Raw genomic sequence first — 18,460 nt, 5'->3', positions numbered from 1 at the left:
CCCCCCCGGTCGACAAGTTTCCAGATGCCAAGATGGGAGCTTAATTGCCCTGTTGGATTTTTCTGTGACAAGTCTTGCGAAGGTTGTTGCAGGTTTTGGGCGCGTTGGCAAGGTACGAAGTAACGAAAGAAAGAGACAGAGGCAAAAAAGGTTGAGATGAAAAGACTTTTGAGGCGAAGAAGCAGCCAAACACGGGGCGACGAGGGGTCCTGGAGACAGGTGGGAACCGGCTCGTCACGGCAAAAAAGGGCGCAGCACGACGGGATGTAAAGAGGTGTGTGATGGTGTGTAGGTGTGTAGGTGTGCGTGTGTGACGAGGGGAAGGGAAGTTCAGGTTTCGAGGGTTCGGCCGTGCGGCCGTGAGATGAGGCTATAGCATGGCTCCGGGGCCAATAGCAAAGTGCCCGGCTTGGAGCAAATATTGAATTGGGGCAGAAAAAGAGCGACGAGCCACTAACAGAGTTGCACGCTAGTTGATTACCTTACTCTTGTTGCCCAGGGGCAGCACGAACGAACGGAACGAGGCGAGCGGGCAACCCTACGCAGGTAGTTGATTGACTCGTAGAGAATTAGCCTCACGGGGAGGGGAGAGGAGGAATGTTGAAAGCAACAAATCGAAGCGGGGTTGGGGAATTATCAATAGGATAGTTTTATGAGGCTCTTTGGTTCCTGGAAAAGAGTTAGCTTTTGTTCAATAGCTGTCTCGTTTATTCCACCCCCTTACAGATTTTCATTGGCAAAGAAGCCGAGACTAGTTCGCTGGGCGTTTTGCCCAGAGAAATGCGTTTCCGTTAGCCAGATCTGGCAGGTGAGGGAACGACAAGGGGAGGGGGGGGGGCCCAAAGCTGATATAGCAGTAGTAGAGTTAACTATTGGGGGCATTTTCGCATCCCTTTCTTCCATGCAGCTAGGCCAGGTAGGCAGAGCATGAACCAACGGCACGAAGTAGGTAGGTAGAGCCTCATCGATGATCCTGGGCGAAGCTTGTGCGAGGTGAACGCCACTTCCGGATGATGATCGCGCGGTTCAACGGCCGAGTCTCAGGGTTTTCCAGAGGACAGGGTTCTTGGTCAGTAGACTTCCGTCACCCTTCTCTGAAAGGGGAGGGAAGGGGAATAGGTTCAAGAAGGGGCTGAGGGAATTAGGTAAAGTATTTCAAACGTGACTTTTTGACGATGATGCAAACTGTCGAACCCAGCTTCCGGCAAGGCGGCAAATTCGGTAACAACGGCCATTTCAGACTTTCAGTTCGAGCTCCTGAACTCCTTTCCTGGGCGAGCAACGGGTGTTGATGATGATGATGATGGAACGACGACAACAAGGTGTTGTTTGTCCGTACTCCGTTCTGCCTCTGCCTCTTCCTATACATCCTCATCGCCGGCCGGCCTCACCAGTGATCCTCCCCGAGAGCCCTGGTCAGCTCGAGTGTAAGTGGGCTTTCCTGGGACGTTGGTGTGTGGAATGTGGATACAAGATTGCATGGTCGTACAGTACTTCCAGACTCGGAGGCCGGAGGACGCCAAAACAGCGGCGTATAGATCAACCAGCGCAGTGCGAGGAATCCGGGCTCGAAGAATCAAAGCCCGTCGCTGGTTCGGATTCCCGCTCTAGAGGCTGTCATTCGTCGGCCGGCGCGGTGGGCTAAGCAAATTCTGGCATCCGTCATTGAATGAAAATGATCCATCCCGCTTCAGCGCCGTTTGGATGTTACACATCAGTGCGTCGGGCACTCTCCCGCGAGCCAGTGCCAGCCACCATCTTGATTGAGTGACCCAGTGAGAGGGGCTAGGCCTGAAAGGTTCGACTAGCCTAGCTCATACCCAAGGTAGGTAGTCTTGCCCAGCCTTGGATCAAAAACGGGGAAGATGGGAAGGGGAAGAGTCTAGAGAAGGGGGGGGCCTGGAAGGGGAAAGGGAGGGGGGGGAAACTCGGGAGAAAGACTCCCTGAAGGCTTTCCCGGTCCGCACCGGGCCCTCCCTTGTCCTGAAACCCGCTCTTTCCCACGCTGAGACGCATGGTCCCCTGCAAGTGTCGTCGCAGATTTTCGTAGAACTTGCAGACCTTCAGCGCGCTCTGTTGTCCCCCTCCTCCTTGAGTCCTCCCCCCAAAGGTCCCAATAGACCCCTCAAATGCCGGGTCCCGACCGGAGGATACGTCTCGCGCTAACAGATCCCCCGCGTGTGTCTCGCCGTGGGATGGTAGCGACTCGACATTCCAGTACCGTCCCAATTCGGCTCTTCGAAACTACAGCTTCGACGGCGGACTGGTTGACCTTTCTACAGCTGTCTCACGTCTACAACACCTCACACGCACCTCACAGGCTCACAGTACATGCTCCGTATCGTACATTACCAACTTGGATGCCGTTCACTAGACCCCGGCTACGATCTTCACCACGGTCATGCTGCAGACACTACTGTAGGTGTGTGTCATCCCTGTTCTTCTCTCCCCTTGATGCCCACACCTTGACCAACTTCTCTCGACTCTCGTTCGCCGACGGCCAGTTTATTACCCACAGCTCTTGAGGATGAAGCAGAGACGACGAGACGTACCGATGAAGAAGCTGGTCCCTCTCCCCCCATCTCAAGTCTCGTCTCTAGACTTCTCCTACCGTCCCCTGGCAGAGCGTCCGTGTTCTCCTTCAGGCTTCAACCCCCTCCGACCCAACTTCTCCTACCGCCGGAGCATCAATGGCCTGCTCTGGCAATGATTGACACCTAACAAGCTTCGGCGCATCTCGTCTGCTCTCTCTGCCCACTGGATCGACTCGATGGGCGAACAGTCCATTCCAGACACCTTCCACCATCCATGCCTTGCCTGCCTGTGCCGGCCAGGGTCCCTGTTGTCTACGTTGTATAGAGGCACACGAATGGATACTGGACTGGCCACCGCGTCTGTGTCTGAGTCTGGTCTACAGTACGGGGCATTCGTACGGACCAGACGCCAGGGGAATGGATACGGGAAGAAGAGACCAGACCATGCTCCGTTCTGCGTAGCCGTACGCCGGGAGCCTACGAGTAGTAGAGGGGTGGACCTTCCTCGACCTCGTTCGCCCTCGCCGGGTTGCCGCACCTGTCTTTGGACAGACTCTCGATGCGAATCTTCTGCTCTGTACGGGTACTTGTCCAAGGTGGTCTGTACTCGGAAAGTCGGCGGTGGCTGGAACCTGTTGCTGATGCCACTGATGCTGCTGATGCGACGCAATCGTGTTCGGCCCTGCACGTCAGTCCAAGCAGAACGCCTGTGCTTGACGTTCGGATATTCAGAGAAAGGGACGAAGAAGATGGCATCACCAATATACGCAGCCAACGTACGCAATAGGACCTGCGGCCATGACCAATTCTGCCGGCCTGACGTTCTACTACCACCTAGTAGTGCTAGCCTAACAAGAGTCTGAAGTCGTCTTGTCTGTCCCTGTGGCACTGGCATGACAAAAAAGTCAAACCCGCGCGACTGACCGCTGACATACTCGACGACAGCTCGATCCACGGACCACCCACTAGTGCGCCGCACCCATCGGCTTTCGCGTGCCAGTTCCTGCGCCAGTCCTAGTCAGTGCTGGTGCCCGCATGGGGTGTCGTGGGTGTCTGGATCTATCCCTGAAGCATCTCGGGGGGGGCATCTGTCATGCAGCATGGGTCTCCCCGCGAATGATGGATAGATGATCGACCCAATCTGATACATACTGTCGCCTCTCGCTCGGCTGGCTTCTCTTCTTCCCTCCCTTCTCCCTCTTCTCCCTCTAGTGCCTGACATCTCCGCCAGTTGTTTGGTGTTCACCACTTTTTTCCATTCTTCCATACCAAGGCCGGCCTTATTTTTCATTTCAATTCTTTTCTTTAGACCCCTTTGCTGGCACTGACGTCTATTCATTCGTGTGTTTGTATTCTTTTGCCTTCTCTCATCCGCTCTTCGCAAACCGATCGAGTATCCTTCCAACACCGATTCTGCCGGTTACAACTCGATCTCGAATAGTATCAACCAAGGGCCATGGTCGGAAGTGATTGACAAGAGGAAAACCTTGGCGACTATCATCGGTCCGGAACGGATAGGATAGGATAGGATGACAGGAGAGGAGGGAATGGCTCCTCACGCAGTGCCACGGGCCCAGAAGCCCTCCAAGAGACGTGCACCACCCGCCAACATCGCCGTACCGCCTTTGCTTTGGGATCGCGATGCCGAGTCTGACGATGAGTACGCCAACCAAGTGAGAAACGCCGCAGGAGGCGTATGGAAACGGGCCATCAATGCTGGACGCAGGTATGCGGATTCGGCAGTAGACCGTCGCTCAGACAGCGACAGCGACGATAAGGCGCGGAAAAACCAGCTCAAGAACCCTCCTCCCCAACAACAACAACAGCCTCCTTCAAGCCCGGACACCCCAAAAGCTGTGAGGCCGTCCAACAATGTGGCATCAGGAAAGTTGCCTTTGGCAACCCTCCGTCCGCCGCCCGCATCGATTCGTCCTCCTCCGGCGGTCGTTGCCGCACCGGCTGTGCAACCGACCCCCGTGAGAACGACACCCGCTGCTACATCGAAACCCCCAGCTGTACAGGTTCCAGTCTATATTGAACAACCTCAAGAGACTTACGCACAACCGCAAGAGACTTTCATCGCTCATCCCGAGATTCCCGTCGAGGCACCGGAGCGTCCTCCCACCCCGCCGCCACCACCGCCTGAAGAGCCCGCACCAGCACCAGTTCTCGCTCCGGCTGAGCCTGACCCACCACCACCACCTCCGCCTGAACCCGAACCCCCAGCAGCGCCGCCAGCTACCATGACTGTTACGGCGCCTCCTCGAACCGTCACCCTCATCTCAACCATGAAGCAACCGGATTCGGTGAGTTATATGAATTCAGGAAGTATCGTTGAACATGACTGATATAGAACAGCCCAAGAAGCCCAAGTTCACTCCGTCACCACCGCCTCCTCCAGTAATTACTCCCACTCCTACAGTCCCGCCTGCAGTCATCGCGCCCAGTGGGCCCCTTGCCCTGCCCCCTTTGCCATCGGTTGATCCCTCAGCCCCGAGGAAGGGTATCGATGGAGAGAAGCACTCAACGCCTACCATCACAGCCACTCTCGCCTCAGCGGTACTTCCAGCCGAGACCATTTCAGCGTTGCCAGGCTTGGCCAGTGGTGGTTCCAGCAAGGATGATGGCAGACCGCCAAGAATGAACCCCGAGACAGAGCATGCCCTCATTGCTGTTGGCTCAATAGGTAAGCATCAGAGACTGGAATATACCCTCACAGACACTGACATGATGCAGGATCATTCATCTTCGCGTCGTTCCTTGTGTGGATTGTGTGGAGGACAATGAAGAGGGCGGGGCGTATGAGAAGGGAAAGGGAGTCTGGCTACCAAGGCGACAGGCCAGGTGGCATTGGCTCAAAGATTCCCTTCTTCAAGGGATCTAGCGGATGGGAAAACCTCGATGGACGACGAAGCGAACCACCTCAGTACGAGAAGGGACAGCGAGGAACACTACGCCTGGACACGGGGTTCTATGGCCCCGACGGCAAACCCGCTCCCTACGTTACCAACGGCACATATCCTGCCAACTACACAATGTCGCCAGCTGATAATCACGGCAGCCCCATTCACCAGAGTCCTACAGGCACCATCCCCATGAGGATGAACAATGTCAGTGGGCAAGGCACATACAACAGTCAACAAAACCCGTTCAGCAATCAACAGAGCGCTTACACGAGCCAAGTCGGCACGTATGACAGCCAAACCGGGACATACATCAGCCACGCGCCTAGTGGGTCCCTTACTCACATTATCGGACAGTACGGCAGCCCGACAGATCCCAACCTGACATTAAGGTCAGGCGTGGGCGCCGGTGCGTACTTTAACCAGTCTGAGCTCGCCCGCCAGCCCTCGGATGCCTATGACCCGGCTAGGCGTCAAGTCAATCGGGCTAGCGAGCTTTCGTCCATCTCTTCTGGCTTCGGTGATGGTGACATTATTGTACCCGGAATGCCTGGCATGGTGCTCCAGCCGCCTCCCCCAGTGTCACAGTCACTGAGAGCCAGTCAGAACGGCGTCGGTCGCTTCTCATGGATGAGCAAGACGAACCGTGAAACAGTATACACAGAGGCCAGCGAGGACCTTCCAGCGAGGTTCAGGACGGTCGACAGCTGGGTCAACCAACAGACCGGCCGCGTCAAAAGAGCACAAGCCAGGCCGGAGACGGACGAAGACATCCCGCCCGTGCCGGGCTTACCGGCCGGGACAGGCCAAAACGGCATGCCGCCTGAACCCCAGTTTACCATGATGATGCCGGACGGGGAGGTACCCCGGCGGCCGGATTTGGGGCCGAACGCGTAGTAGCTTCGCCCAACAGACGTGACCCGGACACAACACACACAAGAGGCAATTTTTCTTTGTTTTCATACCCAAGCATGGCGCGGATTAACAGGATTCGAACGAGGTGGAAGGGAGGAAGGGCAGTGGGAGGCTGGGAGCGGGTTGTAATACCAAAGGTCATATCACATACACACGCTTTGACACAAAGAGAGAGAGCGAGAAAGAGACGGGAGCCGAGAGGCGATCGCTTTGTACAAACAATACTTTTTCACACACACAAACACGACCGAACAATATGTACCCATACGACTTCTGCAAATGCTTCCTTCTTCAAGCCTGGCGCTTGGGTGGCTCTGCGGAGTTAGACATCTTTCACATAGCGCGTGTTCTTTCTTTCCCCCATTGTACAGATATGTTTTGAAGGAGAGATGTGGGTGGCTGTCGGGGGAGTGTTGAGGCCGGAGTGCCAAGACATGTGGGAGGTGATGATGGTATATGTCGTAGTATAGTGAGTGGTGGGTAGTGGGAGGTAGGATGTAATCCAAAAGTAAAACAATGCATACGACTTGTTAATATTGTTGACCTGTTTCTTGATACGTGAGGAGCACCCATAGAAGTGAGGACGTCAAGAGGTCGATTCTCTGGGAAAGGGTTTGGATGGGGCGGAGACACTCTTTCCGCCAGACTTTGAGATCGTCAGGCACCCCGTCCCCGTTGCATAGGCGGGTGAACGCGTTCGCCAAACCTAGCCGCAAGCCTTTTGGTGGAGTATGAGTGTGCGACTTTGATATATCCCTGCGTATAACACGGTCGCGTACTTGGCAAGTCGATGGAGAAGAGATCTCTCTAGTGGCTTTGGGGGGGTTTCCCACAGCGTTGCAGTGAATGCGTGAGTTACTGGGGAAGAAAAAAAGCCAAGAGGTGGCCGGCATGGTGATGATGAGGCCTTTTCGCCATCGTGTGTGGCTGCGTTCCTAATCATGTGCAGGTACGCAGGCCTCCCGGATGTTTTTTTTTCTCTCGAGCTGTACATGCACTCTCGCCTTGTCGACAATCGCGCGAAGTCTGAGACGTATTTAATCGCCATGCGCTCAAGAAGCGCACAGTCAACAAAGATCGCGGTTCTGTGGGACGCCGAGGCACACTTCACCAGACTTACACTCTCGAATCGAGACAGCAAGTCCCGAGTGGGAAGCAAAGCTGACGAAAGCACATTTGGGCCGCAGCCCGACTCTAGCATACCTTGTACCGTGTAAGCGAGACCCGGCGTTGCTTTAGCTGCAAGGAAAATGGGAGAAAATTAGAGCCCGTCGATCAAATAAGCGAACAGGCGAATCACTCGCGTCTCCGTCAAGTTTGCACTGCAAAAAGTTGCCAAAATAAGAAGCCCAAAGAGAGAACCCTTTTGACAGGTTCCCACCATTGGCCGCGCGTTTCGGAAGGGAAACGGCACGGTTTCCAATGGCAAAGAAGGCCGTTACACCGTCCCTCGGAACGGAAAGCACCTGCACAGCCGCACGCTACGTACCTGTTTCCTGGCGAGCTGACGAATCGGCGGGCTGACTTTGCACACTTTCTTGTCAACGTCCTTGGGCGTTTTAGAGACTGGGAAATAATGTGGTGTGGCGGAGCGGGATTGATGTGGGGACTGAGCCCGTGGCTCATGACCAATCAGAGGGGCTAGCGGGGCAGATAGAGGGGCAGCTTTCGACGTGCCTACGTTACTGAGGGAAGAGTACGGAGTACATTCTTTCCCCGCTGCTTTGACCTGCATCTGCCACCATGCAATGCGTTAGACTACTATTTCGTTTAAGTAGATCTAATTCTCGCTATCTATCTTTCTCTAGCTATTTTATAAATCTTTATCTTTTTAAAAAAATTGCTTAATTTTTTTTTATATAAAATAATCAATAAACATTTTTTTAAAATATAGTCTAAATTTATTAAACTTTAGAAATAAAAATCTTTCTAAATAGATTTTTTTTTTTTTTTTTTTTTTTTACTTTCTTCGAAAATTTAAGATAAATACTATTAAATAAATTATTAAGTTTATTTTTTGAAAAATTATTTGAAGTAAAAATCTACTGAAGTTGCTATTTGATAGGTCTTGGATATTATACTTAGACTTCTTGTATTAAGAAGACTAAGTGGAATTCACGGCCTTGTCGCTAGACCCTCCCTTGCTAGTACAGTAGATACACCCGTGGCGATATACATGTCTACGATGTATTGCCGTGTCCTCAACCTTTAAGTCGACTTGCGACTTATCTACCTACGCTGTACAGAACTAACTTGAAAATCTCAATGCCGCTCTCTCGACTGACGCTAGCCGCAGTGGCTAAGGATACCCGCTCCTACCTGACTATTACCTAGCCTTGGTCGACGACTGCATCGTATCCGCTGTGCTACTTCCCAGGTTGCGAGTAACATATCATTCTTGGTAAGATATTCGATCCAGCATACCCCTACGCAAGAGATCGAAGAGAGTTAAGTTGAACTGGTAAGATTACTGCTGCAACGGCGCCCAAATAGCACAGACGAGATCAGGATAGTCATCTAAGTCATGAGTCTGACTTCCAGTGTCTTGGAGCACTCTGCAGATAAAATTCTGCGACACATGGCGGAGCGTGAGGAGCGGTTGCTGAAGTGGGTTCGGCTGGCCTGAGTATCATTGACTTATACCCACACCTCGCAATTACCGTTCATTGGCTTTAACACAGCTCATGGTTGAATAGACTACAACAATGCATTCAGTCCTAAATAAAATTTGTCAGCAGCTTTCAATCATCATGAAATCTACCTAAATGGCTCTCATGTCGAGTCTGGTAGCATTGCTATAAAAGACCGTTGCCATATCCATGCCACAATGGAACGTGCTCTATGGTTGACTTCGTCTGACCAAGGAAGACAACTTTGGCTGCATTCCGGACGAAACAATGTCTTCTGCCCAAACTGAATTCTCCTCGCTGCTTGAGGCCCGGTACCAAGATGGCAAATCTTTCGGGCTTGACGGGCCCCTGAACCCGACAATCGAGCTTGTACTGCGTCGCAAATCACATCGCAAATTCCTCCCGACCCCTCTCGCCCCGGGTACGCTCGAAAGTCTAATCGCTGTTGGCTCCAGCGCTTCTACATCATCCCTCCTCCAGACCTGGGGCGTCGTGGCCGTTCAAGACTCGGAGCGCAAGAGCAAGTTGGCTACGCTGGCCGGCGATCAAGACTTCATCCGCCAAGCACCTCTGTTCTTAGTCTTCGTCGCCGACTTGCATCGTATCAGCAAAGTCTGCGAAAAAGCCGGGACGAAGGACGCCGGGTTAGAGAAGCTGGATATGTTCATCATGCCGACAATCGATTGCGCCCTCGTAGCGCAAAACATCAGCATCGCGGCGGAATCTCTCAATCTAGGAATCTGCTACGTTGGCGCTGTGAGAAATAACTGTGCCGAAGTCTGTGATTTGCTCAGGCTTCCGCATCGCACGGTTGCGTTGTTTGGCATGGCCGTCGGCCACCCGGATCCTACTGAGCACGCCTCTATCAAGCCTCGCCTCGGGCTGGATGCCGTTTTGCACCACGAGGTTTGGAATGACGAGGATGAGAAGGAGCGTTTGGAGTCGTACAATAAGGCTTTGGGTACTTTTTATGAGTCTGAGGGCAAGTCAGGACGAAGAACGTGGACCGAATTCACTTCACGATACTTTGAGTCCGGCAATCTCGATGGCCGCGAGAAAATGCGCGAAGTCATCATGCAACGTGGTTTCCACATTCAGTAAAGCAACATTATGTACTTGACTATACTTAGATTAAACCAAAAGCCTTTACTTGTTGAACAAATCCTCTATATTGAGTTCTTTTTCATACTTATTTTTAAGTAACAATCTTATTTGAATTAATATTTATAATATTAAGATAAAATTACACATTTTTATTGAATTATAAATGATATTTATTAACAATTAAATTTTGACATTAATAAAGACTGAAAACATATACTTAAATATTCGTATCAACTGACTATCTAGGTATGCTCACCCCGATCCCCCGCGGATACGCTGTCCTTAAAGCGGCGGGTAATATGGGCACCCTTAACACCGCGGTAGCACGCCTCTAGGTGGCTTGTACATTCGGCTAATGGGACTTCTGAGTGGGTGCATGTGCCAGGCTTCCATCTTTCTCCCAAGTCCCTCCTGCTGCAAGTTCGGTGCGGTACCACAGCTGCTTTCCCACCCCACGCTTCCATTCTTCACGACACGAACCGGTCACTTTTGCCAAACCAGGCTTCAACCTTTTCGCACAGCGGGGTGCCCTGTTCTTGTACATACCTGGCTTCTAATCATTTTGCCTTTCCTGTACCTCATCTAATCAAGCTTACGATAGCTTCTATGCCAGTATACTTTCTTGTCTTTTGCTTACCTACGTTGTGGGGCTCTATACCGCATACCTTAGAGTCCGCGGATATATTCGAACGTCTGCGTACAGGACTGGGTATATTATGGAGCAGTGACCTATCCCTTGTCTTTGGGTTCCAGAACACGCAAAATAAAAAAGAGCCAAGGCGGATGGGTGACGGACGGATTCAAGACTCAGCCCACTTGACCGCGCACACCCTTGAGGCCCAGCACACTTGCCTTGCCAGCCTGACCCTTCTTATGAACGCTGTGTCCCCCTCCCCCTCCTCCGAAACACCTTCAAGCGGCGCAGGAAACGTCACTTCACTACCTCAACACCAAGACCTTCAATAAACTCACCTCAACTTCTTTCTTCGAGCGAGCACGTCGATCGCTAATACAGCCGTCGAACGCCGCCCAACATGCTCGACGAAAACCTACCCACCTTCCACTTCCGCCCCTCCTCCGATAACCCTCAGAACACCATTCTCTACTTCACTCACCAAGGCTCCGACCCAGTGCCAAATTACGTTCTCAAGCGTGCTGACCCCGCCAACCCGGTCGCCCGCAACAAGTACGCCGCTGCTCTCACCGACATCGCTTCCCAGCAAATCGTCTACGCCGAGGTCCTCGTCGAGCCGGAATGGACGCAGCCGACACTCTCAGCCGCCGAGGTCCGCGTCCAAAATGGCACCCCGGCCCCGCCACAACCCATCTTGCCCGACCAAGTCACGCTCCAGCTCTACAATCCGGACTCGCAGGTCGTCATCAAGATGAAATCCGGAAGCTGGGGCAAGTCCGACAGCTGGGAGTTTGAGATGCCCGAGCAGAGCTTCCGCGCACCGAGCGCCAGCCTGCTCGATCGATCCTCTGATGATCCACCTATTAGCGATACCGTCCCCAAGGTCGTGTTCCGCTGGAAACGAGACGGCAGATTAAGCAAGGATATGACGTGCTACATGGTCGGCAAGAGCGTCGCTGGCAAGAAGAGCAAAGAGCCTGATATCACGGTCGCCATGTTCAAGGACACAAAGCACGAGAGCGCCGTAACCATCTACGAGCCCAACCTGCAGCGTGTGGACGTGGAAGACCGCAAGGGACTGGACATTGTCCTGCTACTCGGCGCCGAGGTTCTCCGCGACCTGTTCCTGAACCCCAGACAGAACGTCTTCAACCTGACGGCGACGCCGCCCCCCACGACCGGTCGGCGCAAGAACTCCAAGCCACCCGCAGCTGCCATGTCCGGCGCCATCGGCAACAAGCCCGCCTCGCCCCCTGCACAATCCATGAACAATGGTCCTCCCAGGCCCAATGCTCGCCAACAGTGGGAGATCGACAACGAGACCAAGCGTCTACAGGCCATGGTAGCACAGGAAGAGCGGCAGGCGCGTGAGCGCGAGCGACGGGACGCTGAGGAAGCGAAGCGCATCAAGAAGATGCTCGATAAGGAGGAAGCCGACCGCCGACGCAAAGAGGCCGAGATCGAGGCCGAGACGGAGCGACTTCGCAGACTCTATGGCGTCCCGCCTAGTCAGTCGAACCCGAATTTACCACCGCGCCATCAGCCGCCGCCCGGAACCACGCCGGGCTCGTGGCACGTGGCGCCGGCGCAGCCACCGCGGCCCAACAGCGCGGGACCGTATAACGGGCCCCCGGGGACCAGTGCGTATCGTCCGCAGGTGCGATTTGCGCAGCCGCCGCCGACGATGAGTGGTGGTGCGTCGTCTCAGCCGCAACAACAGCAACAGTCGCAGTCGCAGTCGCAGCAGGCCGGCCGTGGGAAGCTTCCGAACCTCATGTCGGGACTGCTTCAGGGACCTTACGCGAACCCGGCTGCCAGCGTCAGCAACTTCTTTCATCGGGACCGGTCTGAGGAAGAGGAGAAGAAGCGAAAGGTCGCTAAGAAGAGGAGTGTGCATTTCTGAAGGAGTACTGTAGTCTCATAGGATGTGCGGAGGGGTATCAACTCCCCTTCTTCACTCTGCCGATGTCGGTAGCATCTTCTTTTGGCGTTTGGAGGGATTGTTCGAGCATTCGTTAGCATCTGCCATGTACCGGTGGCCTACAGGGCTAGCATGGCATGTCTTTTCACATTTATCGGCGTCAGGAGGGGATTTCTCTGGACGGATATACCATGTATCAGTATTTGGGCATATAGAATCACGAATTTTATGATCAAGGCATTTCAACTTTCTTTTGAAAATCGTGTGTCGTATGGGTAGCTAGTGAAATGTACTCTACTGTTCTAAAGCTGCGAAGATGATCATCTTTGAGGCTGTGGAGATTGACGTGAAGGGTTCGCGGCTTCTCCATGAAATCATCATGTATCTATACCTTGAACTTCCGGACATCGCTGCCCAGAAGACCATCACCGAGTCACTCAGAGCATCAAGCAGGGCATGTAGAAACTCCTCTAGTCCTCCACCTCTTCAAGATTCTTTGGCTTCCCACCTGCATGGCCATTTCTTCAACTTGAGAGAAAGAGGAATGCGTGCACATGTTCCTTAAAAGAAGTTTGATTCATTATCTCGTTCTCTCTTTGTGTACTTACACCTTTTACTTTCCTGAAAAGGGTGCCAATAAGAGAAAGGGTTTCCAATGTAGTGGAACGTCAATCAGCTTGCCTGCTTGCGTCCCATTCCAGACAGACGGCCATGAAGGTTGCAATTAGATGGTCAATTCCCATACATGATTATTATGCCTCCTCCTTACTCAGGTACAAAAAAGCCTTCAAACATGACTGAACGTGTACGAACGTGGCTGTTCGCGACTGTTCATGGCCAGGGTGCTGGGGATGTTTCTGGGGCATAAATGAGCCTTCCTGCTTCCCAGTCTTCTTACGATGATCCAAGATTCAAAAGAGTTTTAAAACAATTTCATCTACTCGGACGGCTACTATATTCCTCTCCTTTCACGTTCGCACGTATTCGTTCCTGAAGAAATCACATGGCGAGGGCCAGGATGGCAGACAGAAATGGAAGGGAAGGGGTGGTGCAGCAGCTGTCCGGTCTGTGCACTCCGTCACCCTTCAAAAGCCAACGTCATTCTTCGGCAGAACCATTTTCCGAGCTTCCAACGCTCGGGCCAGGACCAATCACGCTAGCCACCAAAAATTCTCATGATGGGTCCAGCAACTGCTATCTCTGGCCCAGCTATTGCTGAACCTCCCCTAGCTTAACACCAAGTTCGACTCCATCCCAACAACGACTTCTCCTCCTCCCTTTTCGACGACCAAGGTCACTTCCTCGCCAACGAATTCGCCTGCAAGCTCCAGCGTCATCTCTTCATCTTTGGCTGGAAAATAGCATTCCGTTTCGGCCATCAACTGCTCGCGAACCTCCAACAGCTCCAGAAGCTCGGATTCCACGTCGATTACCCGGTCGCCTTCAATCTTCGACTTCACACGCCCCCGGGCTACCTACGCAACCGTCTCATCGAGATCATTGCGAACGCGCACCGCGTAGCCGATACACAGCCGAAAAGAAAGGAGCGCCGCTCTTAAACTACAGCCACAATGGTTCAACTTACCGAGGTCGAGGACGAGCACTTCCAGTCCGGCCAGGCCGGCCCCATCGACGACGACGCCGATTACTCCGACACTGGTATGTATCACTTGTTACCCTTTGAGACATCAAGCACGTGGATGAGCGTTCGATGATTACTACTATCGCAAAGCTCCCCCCTCGTGTCGCATACGTCACAGGAAACCCCCAAGCTGATCAAAACCCACCCAAGACTCCGAGATCTCTGAGGACAGCGACTACAACCCCCGCGACGAGTCCTTCGCCGAGCGCCTATACGCCCTCAAGGACATTGTGCCCCCGACCACCCGCGGCTGGATCAGCAACAAGGTCGACTTTGGCGTCAGCGCCGTCCAGAACACGTGGTACTACGGCTCCCGCACCGTCTGGGTCGTCTGCGCCACCGCCCTCATGATTGGTGTCCCCCTGGCCACCTGCTGGGCCGAGGACCAGCAGATCGAGGGCATGGAGCGCGAGTACCGCATGCGCGAGATGGGCGGCGACGCGCTCTTGGCCGCCGGCGAGGGCAAGGAGGGCAGCACGGCTGAGCAGGTCGGCATCGCTCTCGACCGCTCCGAGGCCAAGCCCGCTCTGTAAAATCACCAAACTTTCTCGAACACAACACAGAATCAAGAAAGGCGAAGGAAAGACAATGCAAAAGCGAAGCCGGAAAGGAAAAACCGAGGCTAGCTTATCGAAAGAAATCCGGATCTACGCGCACCAAAAAAAAGCTGAACCACTGTACCACACACCAACCAACCCCTACTTCTTCCCCCTTTCTCCTCGGGCAGATCTTATTTTTGCGTTTTGCGCTTCGGAAACTGTATATCAAGACAACTCTCTCACACACACCACGACAACGGAACTTTGCATGCATTGCGGTCATGGATGGCTTTGGCGGGATGGGGGTTTTCCCTGCCAAATTTTGCTTGTATTATAGGAAGATTTCATGAGGGCCGCGATAGGAATGGCCGTTTGCAATCATGACAAATTCTAATATCCATTCCGTTCCCTGGCATGTTTCGCGTGATTGTTCAATGGGTTTTGCTACCATGTGTACTTACTCTTTGTTTGAATTGTATCGGCTAAAGTTGGTTCGCATATTCCAGCATCACGTCTCTACGCAACCTGGGTGAAAGAGATTCCCCCGTCGTCAACAGTCGAATGCGGAACGTGGGCCTTTAGCTTAGGTTGTTCTAATCCCGAATTCTCTTCCAGAACGGGTTTGCTTTGGCCCATCCGCTCACCAGTTAAATCACTGCGGTTCCCAGGTCTGAGAGCGCTCGCCCTTTAGAGCCAGAAACACTTCGCAACCCCCGCGGTAGAGGCGAGTCCTTTAGTAGGGTAATGGAGAGAGGGTGATCTGCCCCGTTGTATCGGCAAAGTGTATCCCCTTCTCATCTTTTCCCATTTGATTATCCTGATGGCTATTAGGTCTGTTACATCGAGGCGTTTTGTCACATAATCTTGAATGCCGGCGAGACACCAAGTTGGGGGGGGGGGGGGGGGGGGGGTGGTTTGTGTCTCTGTATGTTGCTGCGTTCTTCCTCTTTTTGTTTTGTCGTTTTGTTTTTGTTGTTGGTTTGTTGTGGTGATGGTGGCTTGGTGGGGTATGGTATCGTGTGGGGGGGGGGGGGAGGGGGGGGGGGGGGGGGGGGGGGTGGGGGGGACTTGGTCTCAAGGCTCGGTTGGATCCAAGAGACCTTGCCGTGCGTTCGACTCGCGCATGATCGATGGGCGGCCTCTGAGAAGTATTGACTCTTCTCTGAGGCTATTTCAGCCAAGCTCGCAAACGTTTCCCATGGTCTCATATGCCAGGCTACCTTGAAGATGCCACGGGAACACTGTAGCTTGGAAGATCTAGGTCGGGTCATCCTGTGAGGCAGTTGAGGCATGTCATTTGTCTCAAGGAAAGGGGTTTTTCGGATGATTGATGTGGTAAAAGAGTGAGACTGATGCTGTAAACTAGAATACAGGTTGGTGCTCAGCAAAATATTTCTCCATCGTGACTTTGCCGGTGCAAGCAGCTTCACACACGGCTGCATGCCATCGCCCCACAGTGTTTACTCACCAACTCCGCCTTTGCTTGATGATGAAGATTTTCTAGCATGATAACCACTTCTCCACGAAATTCTCCTATAGTTCCTTCGTCTCTTAGAAGATGAAGTTGCGCCAAGATATGGACAAGGCTCTCCTCATTATAGTATTTGAAAATACGATGCGTATCTGTGCCCGACCCTGACCTCGGTCCTTCCATCTGTGAATCACGAGCCCCCAGAAGTATAAATGCATTTTGTCTAAGAAGCCCAAACTCTCTGGAGGCCTTCATATTGCTCTGTTCGATTCCAGGTTCGAGTTAATATCGCTATAGTTCGATGACTTCGGGTTGTCCCTCCTTCTTCAAGGCATCCTGAAGCCGTGATACCTTGGTCTGCAGAGTAACATTCTCACTGATGCACTTCATGTTGGTTTCTCGAAGTCCTTTGATTGTCTGAGCATTAAGGTCGTGACAAGCCTTCAGTTCCCTCTCGCGCATCTTCAATGAGTCCGAGGCAGCCTGACAATTGTCTTCAGAGTCCTCAAGATCCTTTTCGAGAGTGTTGAGCTGCTCCTTATGGCCGCCCCTTAGATATCTGATGGTCCTCATCAAAGGAGACAATTCGTTACTCAAGTCAAAGGAAGCGTTGGACGACCGTTCGAGTTCTACCTCCGCATTCTCCAGTTCCTGTTTGGCATTTTCAAGATCTTTTTTGGTATCTTTTAGCTCTTGCTGAAGTCCATTCACCTCAACTCTCAGGGCAGAAGTAATCCTGTCGTAAGTCGTCGTGGCTTCACGGTGACCACGTACAGACGCGTCTCTCTCAGATTTGACTTTCGAAAGAATCTTCTCGTGGTCCTTTCTAGTCTCATCAAGCCGCCGTAAAAGATGATCTCGCTCAGCTTCGACATCCGAAAGCTTCTTCTTTGCTTCTCTTTGCCTTGATGTGAAGTCGAATGTCATGTCCTCGCCCAGACGGATCCTGGCGACTCCATGCGCTTCAACGTTGACCTGGACCTCATTGAGTCTTTGACGCTTTTCAAGGGGAAAGTCTGCATGATTCAGCTGATTCTGGGATCCAGAGAAGGCCGGAGGGCACCATGTGAGCGAATGGCCAGCGCCACTGGTTCCGAAGGAATATTGTAGGCCGCCTGGCCGACCTGGCGGGGTGACCTGATCTTGCTGGCTCATGGTAGGTAAGGCTTCGCTTCGGTTTATTGTGTGAAGATTCTATCCTTCGATGTGGCTCTGCCTGATTGTGACTTGTGAGAAGGCTAGTCGATATGGCAGCGAGACATCTAGTGTTCAAATTGTCAGCATGGATCGAGAGGAAATTCCAGAGGAATTCCAGGGGAATGAAATAGAAGGAGAGCTTACAAAACGTCAATACAAGTTCGTCAAGAACAGGCAATGTGTCAGAGTAGGTCCTCTTGCATTCAAGAGTGATCAATATTTGGAGTTCGGTCGGTGTTCGTCGAGAGAGGTTCGGGACAAGTATCTCGCGTACAACGCTTCGAACGACTCGATCGACGGGAGACGCCACGGACCTGAGTAGATCGCGTTGCACAACTGAAAGAAATAGAGAGGGAGACTGGCGGTGGTGGTGTTTTGTAGAAACAAAAGGCGGACAACTGGTGTGGGCGAAGGTGAGAGGCAGCATCAGGGTCAAGTTGAGAGGGAGCAAGTGGCAACTCTCGACGCTGGTTAACTTCAGGTAAGTACCAAAAAGGAAGGGAGGAGAATCACCTCGATGAATCCTCCTTCCAACATTCAATACGTGTGCTGCCACCTTCTTCAACTCAGCTCCTTCGTAGTTTGAGTGAGGTGCTCCTTCTTTCTCAGTGACGGCCTCTTGATCATGTGGATCGTGCATGCCTCCTTCAGCACCAGTACCTCATGCACCGCTAGTCTAAATAGTACTTTGGTCTTTCTCTTCGCGTGTCAATTGTTAACGCGGAACTCACCCCTCGAGCATTTGTCCAGGTAAGCTGATGTCAGTGCAAGTACTCTTTCCTTCTCGTAATCTTCCCGGTGACCACATGAAGAATGAAACTTCCCTTTTTGCGCGTAGTCTGTGGCCAAAAAATTGCTGCAGATTGCAGACTTCTCATGGCAGTAGAGGAGCCCTAACAGGCAGGAAGCTGCCTCCCATGGTGGAACTGATCTCACTGGTCCCGGATGCTAGTGAGTCGGTCAAATTGCA

General features: G+C 52.7%; 7 protein-coding genes across 7 annotated transcripts; 5 read left to right on the top strand and 2 right to left on the bottom strand.

Annotated features, from left to right (window-relative positions):
• Positions 1 to 2,360: 2,360 nt before the first annotated feature.
• On the top strand, positions 2,361 to 2,525 carry CABS01_09194 (uncharacterized protein; the record flags this gene model as incomplete). Its single annotated transcript, XM_060542551.1, has 1 exon — positions 2,361 to 2,525. The coding sequence occupies one exon, from the start codon at positions 2,361 to 2,363 to the stop codon at positions 2,523 to 2,525; it is 165 nt and encodes a 54-aa protein (XP_060400832.1).
• Positions 2,526 to 3,011: 486 nt separating this feature from the next.
• Positions 3,012 to 3,334, bottom strand: CABS01_09193 (uncharacterized protein; the record flags this gene model as incomplete). Its single annotated transcript, XM_060542550.1, has 2 exons — positions 3,012 to 3,216; positions 3,315 to 3,334. 2 exons carry the CDS (start codon positions 3,332 to 3,334, stop codon positions 3,012 to 3,014), a joined length of 225 nt encoding a protein of 74 aa, XP_060400831.1.
• Positions 3,335 to 4,063: 729 nt separating this feature from the next.
• Positions 4,064 to 6,334, top strand: CABS01_09192 (uncharacterized protein; the record flags this gene model as incomplete). Its single annotated transcript, XM_060542549.1, has 3 exons — positions 4,064 to 4,840; positions 4,893 to 5,220; positions 5,271 to 6,334. 3 exons carry the CDS (start codon positions 4,064 to 4,066, stop codon positions 6,332 to 6,334), a joined length of 2,169 nt encoding a protein of 722 aa, XP_060400830.1.
• Positions 6,335 to 9,249: 2,915 nt separating this feature from the next.
• CABS01_09191 (uncharacterized protein) lies at positions 9,250 to 10,083 on the top strand (the record flags this gene model as incomplete). Its single annotated transcript, XM_060542548.1, has 1 exon — positions 9,250 to 10,083. The coding sequence occupies one exon, from the start codon at positions 9,250 to 9,252 to the stop codon at positions 10,081 to 10,083; it is 834 nt and encodes a 277-aa protein (XP_060400829.1).
• Positions 10,084 to 11,120: 1,037 nt separating this feature from the next.
• CABS01_09190 (uncharacterized protein) lies at positions 11,121 to 12,623 on the top strand (the record flags this gene model as incomplete). The annotated part of the gene is made up of 1 exon (XM_060542547.1): positions 11,121 to 12,623. One exon carries the CDS (start codon positions 11,121 to 11,123, stop codon positions 12,621 to 12,623), a length of 1,503 nt encoding a protein of 500 aa, XP_060400828.1.
• Positions 12,624 to 14,212: 1,589 nt separating this feature from the next.
• CABS01_09189 (uncharacterized protein) lies at positions 14,213 to 14,816 on the top strand (the record flags this gene model as incomplete). Its single annotated transcript, XM_060542546.1, has 2 exons — positions 14,213 to 14,300; positions 14,434 to 14,816. 2 exons carry the CDS (start codon positions 14,213 to 14,215, stop codon positions 14,814 to 14,816), a joined length of 471 nt encoding a protein of 156 aa, XP_060400827.1.
• A 1,768-nt stretch (positions 14,817 to 16,584) lies between these two features.
• CABS01_09188 (uncharacterized protein) lies at positions 16,585 to 17,448 on the bottom strand (the record flags this gene model as incomplete). The annotated part of the gene is made up of 1 exon (XM_060542545.1): positions 16,585 to 17,448. One exon carries the CDS (start codon positions 17,446 to 17,448, stop codon positions 16,585 to 16,587), a length of 864 nt encoding a protein of 287 aa, XP_060400826.1.
• Between the last annotated feature and the right edge of the window lie 1,012 nt (positions 17,449 to 18,460).

Source organism: Colletotrichum abscissum (genome assembly GCF_030869225.1).
Source record: "Colletotrichum abscissum strain IMI 504890 chromosome Unknown Scaffold_21.1, whole genome shotgun sequence".
NCBI lineage: Eukaryota > Fungi > Ascomycota > Sordariomycetes > Glomerellales > Glomerellaceae > Colletotrichum > Colletotrichum abscissum.
The sequence above is the reverse complement of the archived record's forward strand: the minus strand, read 5'-3'. Positions and strand labels throughout refer to the sequence as shown.